The 22923-nt window shown below is 42.1% G+C and overlaps 2 protein-coding genes and 1 long non-coding RNA gene across 7 annotated transcripts in view; 1 reads left to right on the forward strand and 2 right to left on the reverse strand.

Annotated features, from left to right (window-relative positions):
* Nucleotides 1-1273, reverse strand: part of PDK1 (pyruvate dehydrogenase kinase 1) — a 33882-nt gene extending 32609 nt beyond the window's left edge. The window contains exon 1 of the mRNA XM_067741530.1: nt 993-1273. Within this exon, the coding sequence (XP_067597631.1) occupies nt 993-1194 (202 nt within the window). The 5' untranslated portion in view covers nt 1195-1273. The remainder of the gene's footprint in view (nt 1-992) is intronic.
* Nucleotides 963-22923, forward strand: part of LOC137226517 (uncharacterized) — a 55486-nt gene continuing 33525 nt past the window's right edge. For all 3 annotated transcript variants that reach the window (XR_010944387.1, XR_010944386.1, XR_010944385.1), the window contains exon 1: nt 963-1102. This is a non-coding gene — a long non-coding RNA (uncharacterized lncRNA). The remainder of the gene's footprint in view (nt 1103-22923) is intronic.
* Nucleotides 15320-22923, reverse strand: part of ITGA6 (integrin subunit alpha 6) — a 76487-nt gene continuing 68883 nt past the window's right edge. For 2 of the 3 annotated variants that reach the window (XM_067741529.1, XM_067741527.1), the window contains one exon: nt 15320-17505. In XM_067741529.1, the coding sequence (XP_067597630.1) occupies nt 17344-17505 (162 nt within the window). In that variant the 3' untranslated portion in view covers nt 15320-17343. Of the gene's footprint in view, nt 17506-19687; nt 19818-22923 lie in introns of all 3 variants that reach the window. The other variant, XM_067741528.1, reaches the window with a different exon arrangement.

Genomic DNA, 22923 nt, shown 5'->3' on the forward strand with positions numbered 1-22923 from the left:
CCTGTGAAAGTTTAATGGCATACTTGGGAACAAGGCCAAATTCACCCCTTAATCACACTAGAGTCATTTTAAAGTAAAAACAAAAACCAAGAGCTCCGAGCCAAACAAAATTGCCACTGTAAACCACAAGTTCAAGATACCAAAAGATACCATGGTGGTATCTTTCAAGCCACTAGTGATCCGTTAGTGACCAAACAGCACTCAAAATGCAGAAGATAACTTTGCCTACTCAAAGTTTTGACTTTATTAGTTTCCCCCGTTTCCCCTTAGCGCCCCCATATGAGAAGGCAAAGTTAAATGCCTGACTTTGAAATTCCTCTGCAGCCTTTCCAGAGAAAACCAGGAAGCACCCATCCGAGAAAGGCGAAAGTCGATAGTCACTTTGGTAAACAAACCCCACATCATATTGTACTCACGCACTTTACACGTGCTCCAGAGTTTGTTGTTGACGAAATGAATGTGACATTGGTGGAAACTCCTAAGCCAGTGGCAAGGAAAACATTCTCTGAAACACTGGGCCAGTTATAACCTGCTTCTCCTATCAGCACGCCACTTTTATGCAATCATCATATGCAAAACTAAGCATTTATCAGCACTCTGCAGAATCCCAACGCGACTCCCGGAGGTGTCAGCACACTCGCTTCCCACCGGAGCTGCGCTCTTCCGAAACGGCCAGGCTGCGAGCGCGGAGGTGCACACGGGCGCTGAAAAGCGACGGGTCATTCCGCCCTCGGCCCCGGGTTTGTTTTTCAACAATACACGGCAAAAAAAAAACCCCACACGCTTCCAGTTATCTCGCCTGCCCCTGCACCTGAGCAGAAAGATCCATCCGCGAGAAAGGAAGGAGGCACCTAAGGCGCCCGGGGAGAGACGTTGAGTGGGGCGCTCAGAAAACAAGAGGGCGTCCGCGCGGGCCGGGCCCGGCCGGGGTCAGCGGCCGCAGCTCCCGTCTGGGGCTGCGCAGGAAGGCCCGAGGTCCGGGCCGCACTCACCGAAGTCCAGGAACTGCTTCATGGAGAGCGGGGACGGTGAGAAGCGCGCGTAGAAGTCCACTTGGCCCGGAACGCCGCGTTCGGGCGCCGGGCCGGAGCCCGAGTCCGAGGTGAGGCTGCGGCTGACGTTGGGGCGGGCGGCGCGCAGCCCGGGGCCCGGACCGGCCGAGGCGGCTCCGCGCAGCAGCCGCGCCAGCCTCATGCTGAGCCCCGCCGGAGGAGCCGGAGCCCCCGGCGCCAGGTCGCCGCTCCGCGGCTCGTCCGGGTGGTACGTGAGGGACGTGGCGGCCTCGGGGGCGGGGAGCCGCTGTCACCGCCGCGGCCACCGCCCCCTTCGCCAGAGCCCGGCCCCTCCCGCGCCGCTGGGCGGGGCCCTGGGGGGGAGGAGGCGGGGAGCGCGCGCCGGGCCGCCCCCGGGTCAGAGTCCGGCCCCACGCGCTGCGGGGCGGGGCCCGGAGAGCGGCAGGGCGGGCGCGTGCGCCTGGAGGCCCGGCGCTGTTTAGTGCGCCCTCCCACGCCCTTTGGGAACAAAACCCACCTTCCTGCTTCCCCCGCCCTTCCAGCCTCAGACGAAAGGCTCAAGGGCGGGGCCTGGCTCAAGGGCTCCGCTTCCAGGCGCCACGGTGTCCTGCTGTGAGCGTGTTCCAGAAACCCTCCTCTGTGATGCAAGCCCAATATTTTACAGGGGAGGAAACTGAAACCCAACGAGTTTCAGGAGCAGACCGTTGCCAAACAGTGGGACAAAAGTACGAATGGTGATCACTGCAGAGTGTGGCCCTAAATAATAGCACAACGACCGCCGTCCCAAGAGAAGAGAATTGGCAGCCCAACTTGAAGCATTATCTACAGGCATTCTCGGCCTGGGCAGCAGTGTATTAAAAAAGGCTCCCTCCACTCCGATTGCCCTTCTCTCTGTCCTCTTAGCGTCACAGTTTGGTTGCCCCATCCTTTCCAGGTTTCTAAATATAAGACTAAATGTAATATAAGACTAGAGAATTTCTAATTTTGATTCAATCCCTTAGAGTTGCAAAGGCTGAGTCACAGTGAAAAAATTACCACTGTCCCTTCTCTCCACTGCTACTTCCCCATATTATCGAACCACAGTGCTTTATAATGTCCTAGATGCAACAAAAGTACTTTTCCATGGGTGTGTAGTTTATCAATTTTATTGTATAATTTATTATACAATAAAAAGTTTATATGTATAGATACACATATATACGTATATATGTGTATATATATCCAGCAGTTACTGGTATAGAATAATTCATTTCTCCATATGGTCAGTTCTTGAGTTGTATAAAAGTATATGTATAAAGAATGAGATGAGGACTTCCCTGGTGGCACAGTGGTTAAGAATCCGCCTGCCAATGCAGGGGTCACGGGTTCAATCCCTGGTCCGGGAAGATCCCACATGCCGCGGAGCAACTAAGCCCGTGCGCCACAACTACTGAGTCTGTGCTCTAGAGCCCACGAGCCACAACTACCGAAGCCAGTGCGCCTAGAGCCCATGCTGTGCATCGAGAAAAGCCACCGCAACGAAGAATAGCCCCCACTCTCCACAACTAGAGAAAGCCCGTACGCAGTAACAAAGACCCAACGCAGCCATAAATAAATAAATAAATTTATTTTTAAAAAAAGAATGGGGCTTCCCTGGTGGTGCAGTGGTTGACAGTCCGCCTGCCGATGCAGGGGACACGAGTTCGTGCCTCGGTCAGGGAAGATCCCACATGCCGCGGAGTGGCTGGGCCCGTGAGCCATGGCCGCTGAGCCTGCGCGTCCGGAGCCTGTGCTCCGCAACGGGAGAGGCCACAGCGGTGAGAGGTCCACGTACCGCAAAAAAAAAAAAAAATAAGTAGGGTGGTCTGAGGCCTGGGGAAAGGTGAATGGAGGTAAGGCGGTGAAGTAATCCGTGTTCTGCGCATGCGCAACTGAGCTACGTGCTTTTTCATGGGATGCTTGTTCAGAAAACGGAGGGGTTAGTGTGATCTGAGGGTGGAGTGTTTTGGCCTTCTGATGTCAAAAGGTCATCTATCCAACACTGCAGAAGGCCCAGTTGAATAGTTGGCAGTCTCGACCAATATGAACTGGGCAAGACTAGCTCCATGTTCCTGAAAAACAGCTTTTGAAACCGTTACTATAGTGATCCATACGTCAGAGGTGTTACCTATAGGGGGCGGTTAAAGGAGTCTTGTGATGTATTGTCTAAGCTATGTGAAGCTTGAAGGGTGTGCAATTTGTAGGAACAGTTAAGGCAGGTTTGATCAGTGAAGGCAGGTTACATATGATTAAGCAAGTTATAGTTTAAGGGATCTGTTGACTGCCCTTGCTTTCATTATCCCACAGGTTTAGCTTGAGGGAGAACATTGACCACCTGGAAACAAGTGTAGGCAGTTGAGGGGATGGGGTGGAAGCAGGAAACATAGTTTCCCAAAGTGGTGCCTCTAATAATTCTTTCAGGTATCTGTTAAAATGGTGGTTGTTATGATTTTGGTGACAATATCTTAGAGGAAGCAGTATGAACATGAGTATGAGATATGTAGAGAAAGTAATCAGAGGGTGGTATCTCTTTCATATGTTTGCTGCCCCATCAGCCATACTCTGTACCCTCCAAATGTGGCCTTCCTTCATCCATTCTATGAATATTTGTTGAATGCCTAGGTACCAGGTCATGTTCTAGGTGGCTGGGAATAAAGCCATGTGCAATTCAGATAGGATCCCTTTCACATATGCCTGCTTTTACAAAGCATATAATGCAAAGTCCAACATGGTAGAAGAATTTTACACGTTGTCTTCAAATATTAGCCTGCTCCGTAAAAGAAAGATTAGGTTTGTTCTGAGTGGCCCAGGAAGCAGATGGAAGACTCGTGGGTGGAAACTGTAGGGAGACAGATCTGACTCACACATGGAAAAACTTTGGTTACAGCCCTTTGACTGTGAAATGGGCAACCTTAGAGGAGGAGGGGGTTCTTGTCAATGACTGTTAGAGTCTGGAGGACAGCTTTCTAAGGACACTGTGGGGAGGATGATTAGGAAGCAATGTGGTGCTATGAAAAGAGACTGGATTCTGGTGTCAAATCCTGGCTCTTTCGTGAACTGGCTATGTGGCCTTGGGTGAGTTACTTAACCTCTCTGAGCCTCAGCCTCCTTACCTAAAAAGGGGGTATAATATCTGTCTCACTGGGGGTGACTGTAACATAGATAGTTTAGCCATCTGTGTTAGCACAATGCCCAGGACATACTAAACACTCAAATGCCCTCTATTTTTTTTTTTTTTTTTATCATTACTGGTGGTTTTTTAAAGTTATTTCCTTATTACGGTTTGATCAGAACCACTCACATACATGTTTTGCATGAAGCCAACTTTACCAAAGATTTGGTAGAAAACAATTTACAATGGAATATTAGCCATCCTTAAAATAGTCCCTCAACTACTCTGTGATTCTGCTGCAGCCTCCAGTCGTTTTGCCATCCTCCTTCTCCCCTTCCTTCCAGATCACTCCTTGAGCTCTAAATTCTTCTCACACTATCATGCACAGTTTTATTCAGCTTCCTCAGCCCTGATTTGCAACTGTGCTGTTTTCCACCCGAGCATGTCGAGGTGCTCAGCTGAACATTAACTGTGTGAAAGCACAAAGGCCGGGCAGAAAGCTTGAGATTTATCATATCAAGGTTCTTTCACCCAGAAACCAATCCAGCTTTTCTTTTCTCCAAAGTATATTCACCAAGCTTCCACCCAATATACAGAGAATGAGTATATAAAAATAGATTTAAAATTACATCAACTTTTCACTTCTTGGTCAGAGGCTTAGGGTCCAGAAACTGGAGAGAACGTTAGATTTTTTTCAGGTATCTGTTAACATGACGGTTGTTAAGACTATAGTAAAAATATTTTAGAGGGAGCAATATAAGCATAAGACTGTAAGATACGGGATCAAAGGTAGAAAGTGATCAAAGGATGGTATCTCTTTTACGAACTTTTACCAAAGGGCTATGTTATTTAACTATGTACATATAAAGTATAACTGTAATGTAAGGCTCTATAAAAACCTTTATAGCAGACTTGGGCGGGATTCTCTAAATTCACTGAGATTTTATGATTCTTGTTGTACTGATTTGACTGAAAATCATGGAAACAAGCTGGACTATGTTCACCCTGTCTCCTTTACCCTCTGGCTTCATGGGGCTCAGAGGACAAGAGGAAAGTTATGACTATTTATTCTCCTGCCCCTTCCTGCTGGGCCATTATTTGCGTCCCTCTTAAGTGTGGCCACAGCTCCCTCCCCATGCCCAGTGAGCCCTAGAGGTGGTACCAGTTTCCTTCTCCTGTTAATTGGGGGTGCTTCACGATCCCTGTCTCTTTACTCTGCCCACACCTCTGTAAAGAGTCCCTTCACACACTCTTCTGTTTCCCCTTTGGGTACACTACCATTTCCTGTCCCAGAACCCTGATGCTTTACAAAGGTAACTTTCAAACAAAAGATAAAAAGCATGACTTTCATGCAACTACAAAATGAACAAATCATCACATTGTGTACGTTTAACATCTTATGATTTTATCAATTATACTTCAATAAAGCTGAAAAAATAAAATGAACACACCCAAATTTTAATTAACACATTCATTAAATGAGGGAATCAGAAAAAGTATTACAACCAGTTCAAAGGAGAAGCCAAAAAATAGGATTACAGAAACGAATTTGTAGAGGGCTGTAAAACTGGCTTTTCCCCTTAGGAGTCCGGAACCCTCCACCTCCACCTCCACCAGACAGAACGTATTTGCATGGATATAGGCAAGAATTATTTGCATTATCAGTTACCTACAATTTACATAGTTATAAATAGCTCAAAGGCAGTGAGTCAGAATCAGACACCCTAAGAAGTTGTGCTCTGATTAATGCATGGTATTTCACTGAGGCATGATTTTTCCCTACCTATATTTGCCTTCTTTCTTTAAGAAGGACCGTCATTCAAGTGATTACCTGTGCAGTGATGTGGAGGCCATCCTGTTCACCAGGACTTGTTTTAGAGAAATCCCCGTATTTATCTGGCGTAGGTATTTGATATGCTGCTGGAGTTGAGAGGGAGATCCCCAGGGAACGAGTAACAGAACAGCCCTGCAGGAAGCTAGGAGAGGAATCCACTCTGCAGAGCTCAGGAGGAGGAGAGGTGGCATTTGCAAAGGCTGTTTCACAATGAGAGCGCTCCCTGAACTCTCAGTAAAGCTCACTAGAAAAAGAAAAAGATGGTTGAGACTGGGTCTTTTGTGCCTTTGTGCAAATTGGTGAAAGGGGTGAATTTTGCATGAGAATTGGGGGCAGCATTTGCACTTGAGGAGCCTAGGCAGTAGTCGGGTTGAAGGGGACTCTGAGGTCGAAAACCCCTAAGAGTTTACAGACCTGACAGAACTCTGGACCTGGACAAACTGGAATTTGCCATTTGAGCTAATTCTGGGGGCAAGAAGTCTGCTGATGTCTGAATTATATATGCCATCAGCACAGTTCAAGTTGTTCTCTTTAAAATTTTGTTGGGGGGGGGCGTCCAAATTTCTAGTTTCACCACCAATTTCCCTTTATTTCTTTCATTTCTTTCCTTCTTAGGTTTCTAGCTGCCTAGTTCTGGGGTTCACTCATTCTGTAAATGTTTCTTTAGACATGCTGTGTCCTGGGCAGGAGCTAGTTTAAGTTCTGGGATACAGCATTGTACAAGACATCCAGGTCCCTGCTGTCATGGGGCTTCCATGATAAGGGGAAGAGACAGAGAATAAATATATAAGATTATCTCAGAGAGTGCTACAGGCTAGAACAATAATAAGCTAGTGTGTGTGTGTGTGTGTGTGTGTGTGTGTTGTATGCAGGCTGAGATTAGGACCTTCAGAGGCCCTAAAAAAAAAAAGATGTTAATGTGACTCCTCCCACCATGAGCCTTAAAAAAACCAATCATTGCTACTGCAAGAAACAAAACAGAAAATCCCTAAGCTTGTTGGCTTCATTCATTCATAATTCAGTGAAAAAGTCATTAGGTGAGACTTTGGATTATGATTGCTATGATTCCCTCAAAACACATAGCTGGCTACGGTCATCACCTCAACTTGCAAATAACCGCGGGCAAGGCACAGAGTTAAGGCCGAGGCACGAGTCTTTTGCTTCCTGGACACTGTCCTGTCCAGCCCCCTCCTCCACTCTCAGGAGATCAACTGAAAGGCTTTTTCAAAAGGTCCTTTTCCATTTGTTCTGCCTGTGGAGGTGCCCCCACTGTCTGTCAGGAAACTATAACGTAAGATTCTGTAAAAAGCCTGGATCTACAGCCATGTCCCTCTTCAGAACAATGTGAGTTGCCATATTTCACTGATACTTAGAATTTTTTTTTTCACATTTTAACACTTCACAAATCAATAAGGTCTTACAATTCCCATCAGAACAGGTGTTGACATTGCCTATGTTTTTGATCATCAAAACTTGCAGACTGGGTATCAGCTGTCTGGAAGAAAATCCTGAAGAGTGAAGCGTCCTCTTAAGAAATGCTGCAGGGCTTCCCTGGTGGCGCAGTGGTTGAGAGTCCACCTGCCGATGCAGGGGACGCGGGTTCGTGCCCCGGTCCGGGAAGATCCCACATGCCGCGGAGCGGCTGGGCCCGTGAGCCATGGCCGCTGAGCCTGCGCCTCCGGAGCCTGTGCTCCACAACGGGAGAGGCCACAACAGTGAGAGGCCCGCGTACCGCAAAAAAAAAACCAAAAACAAATGCTGCATCACAATACTATTTTTTGGAAAAGACATTATTCTGAGCTAAAGGTTAATATAAAGAAGGTTATATTATAAAGGTTATATTATAATAAAGGTTATATTATAAAGAAGGTTATATAAAGAAGTTCTTGGAGAATCTTTAATTTATTTCACTTTTTCCTATTATTATATGTACAAGGAATATGATTAAAATCTGTCTAAATGTATCTAGAGCTGTTACTAAGATAAAATTTTAAGGGATAAGAAAGCATTGTCATTGGCGACCTTTTAAAATTCTTACTAGGAGGAATATCAGGAGACAAACTGTCTCTAATGCAACTGGTAATTGGAATTGAGATAACCTGGGGAGGGTACAGGAAGCCAGAGACAATCCCTCACAGCAAAAATATTTAAGGCGTGACAATAGTGGAAGACAAAGAAAAAGTGCTTTCAAAAATAAGGGAGCATTCGATATTGTTAAATATTCTCCAGCAGTCAAGTAAAATGAGAACTGAGAAGTATGCTTTAGACTTAATAACCAAAAAGTTGGTGGTGGCTTTGGAACAAGTGGCTTCGTAAGAACAGTGATGAGGAAGTAGAGATGATAACTCTACTTATAAATAATAACTCTACTTGTAAATAAATACAGTCATTGGGAAGGACCACCGTGGAGTTGGTTTATTTATATATTTTACAATGGGAAAGTCTTGAGTATGTCTAACTGCTGGAGGTGAGGAACTTATGAAGCAAGCTGGATATAAAGAAGAGGGAGAGCTTAAGTGCCTGAATAGGGTCCTGGAGGACTGGAAGCGTTGCCTTAGATGGGAGGAGGGACACATCTTTAATTGGGATGCGTTATCAGTATCTTTAAGAAATGTGTGGAATTGATATGGGCAGACCTGGGCTGGAATCAAGGCTCCACCACTTTCTAATGTGTAACCTTGGCTAAGTTGCTCACTCTTACTAATGATTACAGCCATTTCTCTTTCTGTGGCATAGGAACTAACCAATGAAGCAGTTATTTTAACAGAGAATGCTGAGGCCGTATAGCCTAGTGGAGAGAACACTGTGTGTTTAATCAGACCAGGGCTCAAATCTAGTCAGGAAATTGAGAAAATCCTTATACAATAATTTGCATTTTGTGTGTGCGTGAAGCAGGAGGTATAGTGTGCTTGAAGCTAAAGGGAAAGGTGGGAGAAGCTCACCGGATAAACCATCTAAGGAAAGGAAATTCAGAATAACCGCGTCTTCTTTTGATAATCCTTCTAGAGATGCATTAGGGTTGACGGATTTTACTTTGTATTAAGCAGGACTCTTGCAGACTCAAGTACAGAAAACCTAGTTCAAACTTCCTTAAATAAAAGACCATTTTTTTCTCAAGTCACTGAAAAACTCTTCGAGTGGTACATCCAAAGCATCAGTGTGTCCTGCCCTTCTCCTCCTCTTTCTTCCTCCCATATTTCAGCTCTGCTATTCTTGGTGTTGGGTTTCTTGTGAAGCTTCCCAAGGCTGACTCCCTGCATTATTTTAGAGATGGACAGAGTAGCAGCAGGCTTTAGTCCCTGATGGGCAAAAGCTCAGTAGTGAGCACCCCTCATTGCTCTAGAAAAACACTAGGATTGACTCTGGCCAGGCTGGGGCCATGTTTCCAGCCCTGGAAACTGGAAGTAGGTGTGGAGAGGTGGTGGTACACACACACACCTATACCTATCCAACATCAGGGACTGAATTAGAAGAAAGAGAAACAGCGGATTCTTTCATCTGAAGGGATGCTGGGCAGGTAAAGAAACAACACATCATTTCCATGTTCTGCAGACTGGTATTGTGTTTTCTTATGAAACACTGCGATTTAATGGAGACATTCAATCCATGAAATGTGACATTCTCTCACAGAATAATGATTCTTTTCTCTATTTTTATTCCCTTCATTTCCAGATTATTTAGGTCAGATAACGTGCATACACATTTCTACCCTCTTTTAGAGGAGATTTAGAAAAAAGAAACAAGATTCACCTTGATGTGACGTATATCTTGGAGAATCAGGTTGATCTTAAAAGCAATAAAGTATTTTGAATCCAGCATTAGCTAGAAGAAGGCAGTTACATCCCCTCTATGTATTTTCTTTTAATTTCCTAGATCTTTTACCATTTTCTTTGCGTGAGTGACCATATCAGTCGGAATTCAGGGCATAAAAATAGAAATCATTCTAGATATTGCTGGCATGAAGGGAATTAATTCAGGAAGTTACATGTATACAAAATAGACTAAAGTAGGCTCTAGCCTGGGCCTCTGAGGATAATTTCTAGAACAGTGACCCATCTGGGGATTTCTGGAAATTGAGGAGAAGACAAATACTTGTAGCTGCAATCCACGGTCAAAAACAGCAGAAAAGAGACCACCACCAGTCAATCCTTTCTGATACTTAAAGCTAGAAGACACTCAACACTGAACCTCCACAACCGTGTCTGCCGGTAGAAACACCCACTGAGTCCACCTTGCAGATCTCAAATGAAGGAGTATAATTTCATAGACTCTAATTCACGTGCAAAATCCCTAGCTGTAAGGGAGTCTGGAGAAGTATTTTTAGCTTTCCAGCCCTTCTAACCAGAAGGGTGGAATAGAGGTTGGGCAAGCCAATCCACAGGTATCTACCACGATGGTCTTAGGCATCTTATTCATTTGTTTTCTGGCAGGAGTAGTTGGGTTGTTTGTGGTGGCAACAGGCAAAGGGAAACTGAAGAATTGTTGCTGCTTGAGAAAGGAAATGTCAAATTCAAAAACTTAACTCTTAGAGTTAGCCTGACCCTTACTTCAGTCTTTTTGTTTTGTTACTGATTTAGAGAAGTCACTATAACCAGACCAACATATCACTGCTTCTGTGGGTCAGCCACCAGAACTGGCGGATTGCTCCCCATTCCGTTGTAATGGGATTCACTGTAATGGGATTTTGCTTCTAGCAGGGCAGGTGTCTTGAAGGCATGACCCATAAGAGTAGCCTGAAACGAATGTTATCTATCCTGTCAAGACAGTGAAAGCTATAGACTCACATATAACAAATACTAAAATGTGCCCTGATTGCTCTTTATCCACAAGTCTGAGGATGTTAGGGGGTTGGAAATTGTATAAAGTGAGTAGATTGGTGTCTATTTCCTAGAGGCCTCCTAGGTTATAATACTGTGTACTCCATATACCGTTTTATAGATGAGGAAATTAAACCATTAGGGGTAAGTAAACTTGCCCAAAGTCACACAAGTAGGAAGTGGCAGAGAAGTAACCTGAACCTTGAATGAAGGTTGACTCCATAGACCCTTGCTGCCCAAGGTGTAATCCGTGGACCAACAGCATTGCAGCACCTGGAGCTCGTTAGAAATGTTGACTCTCAGGCTCTTTTCCAGGCTGTCTGAAGCAGCACCTGCATCTTAAGATCCCTAGGTGATTCTCAGGCATGTGAAAGTGTGATGAGGACGGCTCTTAACCACTTTGTTGATTTAAGACTTCCTAACCAGGGTGGCTTTCTCAGTTTGGTAAAGCGCCCTAGAAGTTGTTCCATCAGCAATTTGATGACACCATAGAATCAAACAGACCCCCAGTTTTCCTAGGGAAAAGTGCCTTGTTTTTTTTTTTGGACTTTAACAAGGTCTTTCAGTCGATGCATTGTGACATGTGTGAGGGAGAAACGGGAGTTGTTCCAACTGTCCTTCCAATGACAGACTTGGTCTAATGTAAGTGATGTAACTCAAGCACGAGATGGGCTCTGTGAGCACATCCTCTTCTGCATAGCAGTAAAGGTATAAGCAACAAAGCTACAACATGCCTTCCCATTACAGGAAACCAAAGAATCAATAGTGTGGGGGAAGAACTGAGGAAGGGTTCAAAAAAAAATAATCCTTTCTTATTACACTCTTCCACTTCAGAAAAAATCAAGAAGAATCAGTACATAGCAATTTCAAGATGCCTACAGACTGACTTTGTGCGCATGCTCCCACCCCAACCCGCATTCTGGTCATTGTATTAAGGGCCTGAAACAATTGAACACAGAAGTAAGGTCACTCTCGTTGTACAAAATGACCTATGTTGATAAGCAGTTTAAGAGTTAGGCTCCCAGTATTTTTTAGTTAGTTACGGGTACTTGGACTTGCAGATTATAGCTGTAACAGGTAAATCACAGGGTATGATAGACCTTGAAGAGTGAGGAAACGAAAGGTCAGCGACAGTTAAACTATGTTTCCCCATCTGTAAAATGAGGAAGTAGAACTAGATTTCCGTGCTTCCTTCCTATTTTAACATTTTATGAATCTACGTAACAAGTGTGATTATAAAAATAGCTAACATTTGGGCTTCTCTGGTGGCGCAGTGGTTGAGAGTCCGCCTGCCGATGCAGGGGACACGGGTTCGTGCCTCGGTCCGGGAAGATTCCACATGCCGCAGAGCGGCTGGGCCCGTGAACCATGGCCTCTGAGCCCGCGCGTCCGGAGCCTGTGCTCCGCAACGGGAGAGGCCACGACAGTGAGAGGCCCGCGTACCACACACACACAAAAAAGCTAACATTTAGTGAGCACTTTCTGATCATCTCATTTATTCCTTATAAAAATCCACGAGATAGGTACTAAAATCAATCTTACTTTACAAATGGAGAAACTGGGGCACAGACAGGTCAGTCACTCACCGGGGTTATATTTCTAAGAGCGGAAGCTAATTCATACCCTGGCAGTCTGACTGCAACCTCACTCTTGTTCAATCACCTCCTACTTTATGGCAAATATGCCTCTAGCTTCCAAGCTCTCATTACTTGGAAGCACCACACACAGAGATAAGGCATTTCCACACAGAGGGCGGACCCCTTGCCGTAAATATTCAGGCCGTCCAACGACCTCTATAGCAGCTCTCAACCTGAGCTACACTTTGTGTCACCTGGGGAGCCTTAAATAGCACTAATGCCTGGGGTCCCACCCTCAGAGATTCTGATAAAGTCAGTCTAACATGAGGTCTGGGCACTGGGACTTTTAAAAAATGTTTCTTAGGAATTCAAATAGGCAGCCCAGATTGAGAATGACTACTTCCAATTTTCCAGGAATGGGGTTTGTTCTGGAGGCAAGTTCTACCCACGCAGGACCAGGTACTGACCTTATGTGTCAACCGTTCATACCTTGATGCAAGATTTTTAATCTGCTACTTATGTAAATTTACCTGTGTTCGTCAGTACCATCTGTTATTTTAGATGAGCTTCCAATAAAAGGTCAGAGCCCATGTCTTATTTGTATGTGTATCCCCAGAGCCTAGTACCATCCTAGAAATTTTATTTCTAATTGGGAAAAAAATGATGAAACCACGCCTAACCATCTCCATATTACAATCACAGGATCTGTTACAGTGACAATAACAGAATCTTAAATCTCACTTAAATCTATCTACTGGTTATTGTTGAACTGAATACTTATCTGCTAGGCTTCGAGATAGTAAAAGAAGCACACTGTGTCCCTGTAGTTTGAGATTTCTTGGGGATGTTCTCGAAGGATGAATAGTGTGTGAGAAATATTATCTAATCTCTGCTAATACGATATGTCTCTGCTTATTTCCATGACCCCGGCACAGGCAGCCTGACAGAGAGATGGTTCCAGGGTCAAGGCAAAGAGATTGAGGCACTTAAGCTTTGCTGACTGCTACAAAAATCGCACTTGTTTTCCTTCATACCAGTATAGCCATCGACCATTACCTGGTTAGCTTTTCCCTCTGTGGTGCCTGGTCTACCTTGCACTGTGCTAGACAAGTTTTCTCCCTCTGACTTGTGTTTTACAGTTCACTTACCCATAGAGGATTTAACCAGGAATCCCTTTATAACACTTCCCTCCTAGATGGGTCTGTTGGTGACACCTCTGCAGACCTGGCCTCAGCCACTAGCACACAGCACTCTCACAATCTAACAGCTGGGTCAGAGTCAGCAAAACCTGTTTTTTAAGGTACAAGAGAAAGAAAACTGTTACTTGCCATTTGACCATAATCAGGAACTAGTGGAGGAACAGATGCCCACTAGCTTCTCTGCAATAGCCACTCTTCTGAAATCGTTCTTCAGTTCATTTTCTCCATCTCTTTGAAGCTCAGTGCACGTGGTTGGACCACGGAAGTCCAACCAAAGGATGGACCACCCATCCTTTGGTCTCGAGGAACTGCCTTTAATCATTTACTTCATGCTACCCAAGCTGATCAAACAACCCTTCCACATTCCTGTTTTCTCAGCTCTAGGGATGTACTTATGTGGAAGCCAGCCACCTACAGCATTCCACTCTTTCCTCCTTTAAAACAAAACAGTCCGTCAGTCCCAGCCTGTCTTCCCACATTGTCCTTCTGTGGGCTAGGGTACTAGAGATGAGCTTCTTATTAAGATGTTTTCATTTAGGGTAGAAGGCTAGAACTTATCCTTACTTCCCTGGTCTGGACAACTTAAGGCATTCCCCACCGACATCTACCCCACATTCTAGAATATTCTGAACCACAAGGGCATACCATAAGCCATGACTGTGCGTGACGCACTGCGAGGTTGTGGCAATGACACGTCGGTGTTTGCAGACGGGTCCAAGGATCCCCTGTAATAATACCACTATCACTCCTAGGCGTCCCTGTATTTTATGAGAGGGGGAGAAGCGAATAGAATCACAGGAGTCATATAAAGCACTGCCAGTGACCTCCAGCCAAGAGCATGTATGCCACAGCCCTAGCCAGACCACAGTCACTGACACTCTTAACAGTTATGTTGATTATACATTATTGCAGTGATTTAAACCGGGTACACCCATAGGACTGTGGCTAATCAAGGGTCACAGCCACTGGCCTATCATTAAAAAGTGCCAATCACTCATTTCTTTGGGTGATAACATCTGTCTGATCTTCCAAGAACTAAGAAAGCTAAGACTTAACACGTTACACCAGGTACAATGGAAAACTATTACCTAAGAGCCTGGGCATATAATACATTTTAGATTGGAAATGTATTCAGGCCAGGGCATGCTGTATTGTCTGGGCGCTCTATACATACCTTATATTTATTAAATTGTGATAATCCAGCTAGAGAAGTTTCATAAAATTGCTTAAATTTAAACGAAATCCATTGGTGAAGAAAATATTTTCTGACCTGTCAATTCTGCCAAATCAGTCCTTGGTGACCAGTACGATGAGTCATGTCACAGCTGGCCTGCTCTCACATCCAAAGTGTGTTCTAAGAAGAAAGCAACTTAGCCATAAGAACTTTTCGCTTCATGCCATGGTATCATTGCTAAATGACGCATCATAAGCCTTTGAAGCAAATGAATCAACACATACAGACATCTCCCAATTTGTAGGTATCTTGAACAAACCACCTTTAAGATCATTTTCTTTTGAAAATATCCTCAACTGAACAGTAGAGCCAAAAGGGGGGGAAAAACCCCCATCAATCACATTTACATTGCATTTTGGGAGGGGCACTAATATCTTTGGCTGATGTGAGATTATTCTTAGTGTCCCATATAAATAAAAACACGAAAAACTTTACAGTTTAGTTTGATGAAATAAAAAGAAAGGCAATTCACATTATTTATAATTTCACATATACAATGCTGTGTTACTAAGCAATGAACACTTTCATAAAAAAATTTATTTCACACTTTTATACAAATATCCACAGGTATTTTTCTAATCATGAAATAATTTCACAATGCTAGTTAGTATAAAAATGTATCAAATGCAAACAGACCAGTGACTTGACTTGAGATGACATTTTTAACAACTATAAATTTAAACACCACTACATTCTTGCTGCTTTTGTTGTTGAACCACCCTTGTACCCCCCCCCCCACCTTTTAGGACATTCATTTTTATAACAAAGGTCTATAAACACTTTCAAAATATCAGCTTCTGAGCAACCTATACGCCAGTGCACTAGGTTGCAAGTTACCTAAGCAAGAAACTGAGATTTTAAACACTGTTATGACCTGTTTTAGAGAAATCTTTGTAAACAAAATATCACTTATATAACTATTTTTGTTTTGAAAATTCCAAAGTACAACTAGTATCTTAAGGGCATAACATTTCTGAAAAGAAAAAAAAAATTAAAACTACAAAGCAACAATGGCACACGTAGCTGTATTTTGTTCTTTTAAAAGATTCTGAGATGCTGCTTACACTATAGCCAAACAAATTAGCACCTGTTTGCTGTTGCGCCCCATATAACTTAACATTTTGAAGTACAGTGATTTTTTAAAATTTAGTTTTCATATCTATTCAATCTCTATTGAATGTATTATATAATAATATCTTCCTCCTCCCTCCCCTTCATCTTTAAAATTAAACAATTTTAAGTTCTTTTTTAGCGTAGTCAAAGTCTTTTGGGGGATGCAGACAGGAGAGGAAACAAAGCAAAAAACAGAACATCAACTCACTGATTAAATGCTTCCAATAACATTTAAAAATGTCAAAGCCACAATGTTCTGACTTTTGGTATCAAGTATTCAGTAGTCTTACGCTGGATCGGTTTGGGTCTACCCTAGGTACTCACCGCTTCTTTCAAGTCCTGAATATACAGTATTTTCAGCAGTGACTAAACTGCACTAAAGTCCAACAAACAATCCCATCATTTCCAAGAGTTCCTGAAAGTTATAGCATGAAATTCAGAAATATCACACAGAGCTCTAAACTAAAAAATATCTGCTGTCTTTAAGAATTAAACATCTTACAGTTAAATCCTATTTCTTAAAGGTTTTGGGTCTGGAGGGAGGGGGTAAGGGCTGCCATGAAGGGAGATGTTTTAATAACTTAAACTTATCTGTAAAGTATAACAACTCTGATACATTTATAAAGAATTACTGTTTTCTTTAGGCAGTCAATAATTTAGGTCCAACCAACGACCTCTCGTGTTCTAATTCTGATTGCTTAATCCAACCTGAAGGGTAAACTGGAGAATCTTTGGCCTGTTAGTCAATAACAAAATGGTTTGTAAAAAAGAAAAATAAATACCATATACAAATAAGTATAACTAGCATTCAAATCTGTTATGCCTGTGTGTTTTAGTGAAAGGGGAATTAAACCTCTGTGTATTTGGTGTGAGCAGGTATTCACACATCTAGGAAATGGAAAAACATGGCAGGATGGCAGCATCACCTTCTATTGCACACTTAATTTATGGGAGCACTTTAAACTGAACCCAGCTACCCTGACGGCATAGTCTTGTAACACAGGACAGTTGACTTGCAGGTTCTCTGGTCCTGCGAGAAGCACGTTTGCAGAGGTGGTGCCGAGGTCAGGACAGTCACTCTGTTGGTGCAGTGGTTGTGGTGGCTTCTTCCAGCTATACCATCAAGAGGATGTGGCAGGTCCTTCCCCAGCACAGGTAAGTCAGTCACACCAAAAACAAAGGCAACCCGGAACATTAAATTAAGGCAGTTAAAGAAAAATCCATTCCAACAGCCTTCAAATTGGCCGTGCAAAACAGGAGCCTCAGGCTACATAACAGTGTCCACAGTTAAAACTGTAGGCTTGTACTGTGTGTAGTCTGTCTGAAATCTGTTTTCAGGTATTGAACAGGCTTTTCAATCCATCTGAATTTCTGGGTTGGGGAAAACAAAAAGCAGTTTGGGTACTGTGAAGCTTTTTTGGCCCCCCTAGGAGTAGCTTTCATTTTCATTCCACCTTGTGATCCACTGTTTTTTTTCAAGGTTATCATTATACTTTTCATCTTGGATCTCTCGCTCCTCTTTCCGGATCCTTACAGCATGGTATCGGGGAACACTATCGTCGTACCTAGAGCGTTTAAAGAATCCACACTGGAGGCAGGGGAGAAAGACACAGAAACAAATTAAATAATTCCAACAAGAGCAAGTCCACTAGATGGCAATGTCTAAGCTTTCTGTTCACCTATGCCTAACTTTGGACTTGGACAAAGAATAAAACACATGGTTTTCTTTTAAGAAGGAACCAATAGGTCAAAAAGAAATGATAACAGCCGGTGGGGATAAACGGGAAGAGAACAGCTGTAAAATTGGAAGAAAAGTCCCTTTTTCCATCTTGTCCTTCCATCTTACAACAATGTTAGTTGCCTCTAACAGTTGAAGAGCTTATGAAACAGTGCTTCCATTTTTTATAATCGCAATACTGTACGTAAAAGATCTAATTTTCAGATTATTAGAACATCATGTTAGTTTCAAGAACACATTTTTTTCCCAAGGCCGTACACCAAAGATTATTTCATGCCCTCTTCCACTAACAAAATGGAAATCAGGTCACAAATATTTTATAAATTACTACTTGAAGTGGGTCAGTTTAAGAAATCTCTCCTCCAAGGCTCCAGTACTTATCTCTCAATAGCTAGAAGGTAATTTATACTGCCTGGATTTCCAAACAAAGCTTCCAAACTAAGCTGTTTCATTAATAAATCATGTAGTAACTGTGTCCTGCAATGAAAGCATTTATGTACTGCAAGGAATTTGAGGAAACTATCACTTGACTGAATTTCAGAGCATCCCCTAATTTCTTTTTTTTTGGCGAAAAGACAACCTTTACATTTGAATTATTAATGAATATATATTTTATTGATCTTTAAAAAATATTCAATCTGATCCAAAGTAGATTTTTATTGAGAACATATCTGGAAATTTAAAAATCAGATTGAATTTTTTAAGTGAATAAAATATATATGTATTTTTTAAAAAGATGTGTTTTTAATCTAAAAATGCAGATAAAAGGTGGATGAGGAAGATACTTAGAATGGTTGGTTAATGTGTTTACTATGTGACATCAACAGGAACAGAACATTTGTTTTGAATGATGCTAAGTTATAAGAATGGCATGGGACAAAATGAAATTATGTACGAAGTTATCACTGAGTCAATGGGAAAAATGGACCAAGAAGTTTTGTTCTAAGGCCTTTTCTATTTTCTGCAAAAAAGCCAAAACAACTATCTGTTGCAGTATGTGGCTCTTCCCCATTTAAACAAAGAAGAAATCAAGGGTGATACAGAAAACTGAAATGGAATTGGGATTCATCGTTGACAGTGCCATGGAAAGGGATTATAGGGGTAATTCTACCCTCTCATGCCCACAGAAATGGAAAAAGGAATCTCTGCCATTCCCATTTCCGTGGATTTACAAATAAGAAAAGCCAAATACAAACTTAAAATCAACTGAGACCCAAGGTTGAAAAAAATCTCTAGGAACAAGGAACAAGGTCAAACTCCATTACAACGTTCTGAAATAAACTGTCCAGAGCATTTTTATATTAGAATTTTGTATATTGAAGGCCATGTGGCAAAGAATCATCTTCTGAAGTTGACCATAATGTCCATCACGCCAATAGTTAGAGTTTGTTGCAATGGTCTTTGACCCATGGTAGATATGCAGGGAAAGGAAGTTGCATGCTTAGCTCGCATAAAACAATTTCTGAGCAACAATAAAAGCATTCCAAGCCTTCCCCCATCACTTCATAGCAAGGAGATCAAAAAGATGACAGTGAGAAAGGCTTCTCTTCAAGAGAAACGCAATGTTTCCAACATGCAATAGGTTAATGAGGCAGTCAACACAAGCTTCTATCTGTGGGAAATTCCAAAATGGACAAGAAATCTGGGATGATTTCTTATACATCTTTGAAATTCCAAGGGAGATGCTACATACTGGATTAACAACACATGGCAAACTGGGCTACTGTGGAGGTCTAAAGCCTCCTTTTTTGTGTACATAGGTTGCCGTTTTCTTCATTGCTGTGGGTAATGTTTAATAACAACAACACCACCACAAAATTACTCACCTGCAATGAAAGATGCTTTGTGCATTTTTTAAAAACTGTAAGCTTTCAAGTGAAATAAATGAAATAAATCCAAGCAAGGCAAGCCAGTGTGGACATTTGGAAACATCTGTTAATGGGACACACACAGCAAGCTGTTGCTTTTAAAGTTAGCCACCACAACCATAGCGGGTCCCACAGCTAGCGATTAAAAAACATTGATCAATTACCAATTACAGAAGTAGATCAATACTACGCATCAGAAGTAAGCCTCTCTTTATCAGACGGCTGAGCATGGATCTCAGCCTTGTGATATGTGGCATCATAATGAGCTTTCTTATTTCTCTTGAAGAAACCACACTATAAGGAAGCAAGGTATTTAGTCAGTGTTAACAGTTTTGTGTATAAAAGCTAAACAAAAGAAAATCTCAGATTTTAACCTGTTTTCTACTTACAGCTTGTTTACAGAGAGACCACTATGCATCAACCAAAAGGGATCAGCCCCTGCGCTATACTGCATGGTGACAGCAATTAACCCAACTCTATTGCCATGGGTCTCTGGTCAAACATTTACATGGATGACATTAGCTGATTGATTTTTCTATTTGTAACCAATCCTAAGGACCAAAATCATCCTAAAATGGAAAATATATACACATCTGATTACAGCTTTGGGTGGTTTCTTCTTGCAGGGAATACGGAGTCTAAAAATAGGCAAAAGATTGACATCTACAGTTTACTGATTCAAAGTGTAAAGAATAAATTCTCTAAGGCTTAGCACAAATCCAAATAAAATAGATTCTGTGAATATTTTTCTGCCCTTCGCAGTGAATTTTATGGAATAAATGCCATTTGCTTGGGGGCCTTGGTGGAGGTAAATCACAAAATAAATTCAAATACACTGTCATGAAACAACGACAGCTGTCATTTTCCCAAATTCTGAACCACCATGTAACACTTAAGTGGTAGGAACCTGTGCTCCTCAGGTTAGGTCACTCTAAATGAGTATAAAGGTATAATTCCACTTTCTACTATAATTTCCTCATTCAACCGTGGAGAACTTTTTCTACTTACTTTTATCTCGTTCATAAGGCCATGGAACCGCCCTTTGATATATAACTTGATTGAACAATTTCTGACCTCCTGGAAAATTCTGCAGCCTAGCCCGGCAACTCACGAAGTACAAATCTTGATCTGCTTTGTACAATGTGGTAGCTACTAACCACGTGAGGCTATTCAGATTTAAATTAAATTTAAAAGTCAATACCTCCGTTGCACTGGCCATATTCCACGTGCTCAACAGCCACATGTGACCAGTGATTACCATAATGGACAGTGCAGCTTCAGAACATCTCCATTATTACAGAAAGTTTTACTGTGCAGCGTTGATCCAGGCTGTTGATCTAGGCTATTCATTTGGATATTTATTTCTGACATTTATTATACAGTGAGCACACCCAGCCAACTTTCAGTAACACGTGCTAGTAAATATCGTGAGAAAAGGAATGAACCACAAACCAGGAGTCCTTGTTATGCCTCTAACTTGGCAACATTCTTAACATCCATGGGCGTGAGCATCTTTGTTTACAAAATGAAGGGGACTGGACCAGGCTGGAGGACTTTTCTCTTATACCCTCAAACAAAACCCTATGCAGAATCCCTATGTTCAAAGCAGATAAAGTCACAACGGCGCTGGTTGAAGTGGGGATACTGCCCCTAGCCCCACCTGCGTAGCTTCGTCTTGGCACCTACGTGGATGTGCAAAACTCAATTTAATGGCCAGTGAACCAGAGTCCTCTCTGGTCCTCAAAGTCTATTATTTTAGCACGTAAAAGCAAATAGTTCAGTTTCAGAAAGAAAAGCATAAAGTAATAAAAATGATTTTCATGGGGGGGTTGTTGTAGAAGTTGTCTAATTACTTTAGAGTTCACTTGTGAGTCCGGATACTTTAGAACATAAAAAAAAGGAGAGAGAGATTATCTAGTCCAACCCACTTACTAAGCAGCTAAGGCAAACCAGTGCCCCAGGGAGGTGAAATGATTTGTCCAAGATTATATAGCTTGGGTTTCTTAACTCTCAACTTACCCTCATTAGAGACTGCCAATAAGATCTGCTTTGAAAAAGATTGTTCTTGTGACCTCTTCTGGAGAGCAGAAGGCCATCCTCAAATATCAAACCTTGCATTCAGTTTTTGATATCAAAATAATTTCCAAAGCATCTCCTATATTGGCTGGCTGTGCTCATCAGACAAACCTACTACCTGAAGTAAACATCAGAGGTAGGACTGGCTAACATCCCGTGGGAGGATGGGTCTTGGCATGAGCAGATACCAAGCTTCAATCACACAACTGGAGGACACAGGAAAATTATCTCAGAAAATTATCTTGGCAAGAGGAAGTTACTTGAAAAAATAAAGTGAAAAAGAGATGCCCAATATTTGAAAGTGAGAATCTCCTGAGCCCTGTCCATTATACTCTTGGATCCAAGGAAAAGATAAGCATAGTCTGATCCTAGATATTGTCGGTGGAGTTTCATAATCTGTTAACCTCTCGACCAGACGTGTTTGGAAACCTAGAATTTTTGGCATTTTAGAAAAGTAACACACTGCATACATAATGTCACAGTAATCAAAACATTAGTATTTCTGCAGTGAGACTAATGAGTAAAGGATAAAGACCATAAAGAGCCTCTTTTCACATCATGTCAAGTTGTGCTGCTGAATAAGTCATTACAAACTGAGTTTTTTTTTTTTTACAAGTTGTGATTGTTGACAAAGGTTGATAAAGGTCTGTGAACCTCCATTACTCACTCAGAATAATCCAAAATCTATAGGTCATAATCTCTGGCAACAAAAGTATGCAACATCTCATACATTTTTTGTAATGTAGACTATTTACTGGTAGAAAGCAGGCGGAAGATACTACATTATATTTGCAGGACCAAATTCTAATGAAGAACATTATATTAAACACGGATCTTCCTTATGTTTGATATAGGCTATGAAAACTACTCTGGGATTCATTAATTTCATGCTTTCCTATTCCTAATCTAGCTGCAACTGTAACAAGCCCCAACTGCTGCCATGAACATTTCTTTACGAAAGTTGAAATTAACCGGGATACAGATTCTGATTAATGTGATACCCAACAATTTGGCTTAGATTCAGAATTTGATCTTAGATGAAGAAAAGGTCATAGTGGTAAGATTTTTTAAATTGTTATTTGCCAAACGTGCTAAATTATATGTGAAAAACACCAAATTTACACACTTAAGAAGCTCCTTATAATGTACAAATACTATATACCTTTAAATACAAAATGTTAGATAGATATTCAGATGTTCATTGTATAATTCTCAAGTTTGCTGTATATTGGAAAAGTTTCATAGTAAAATGTTGGGAAAAGGCAGCAATGAAAAAAATATACTATCAGTGTTAATTTACTTTTTAAAAAACCCGAAATAAAGT

Source organism: Pseudorca crassidens, chromosome 6, assembly GCF_039906515.1.
Source record: "Pseudorca crassidens isolate mPseCra1 chromosome 6, mPseCra1.hap1, whole genome shotgun sequence".
Lineage (NCBI taxonomy): Eukaryota > Metazoa > Chordata > Mammalia > Artiodactyla > Delphinidae > Pseudorca > Pseudorca crassidens.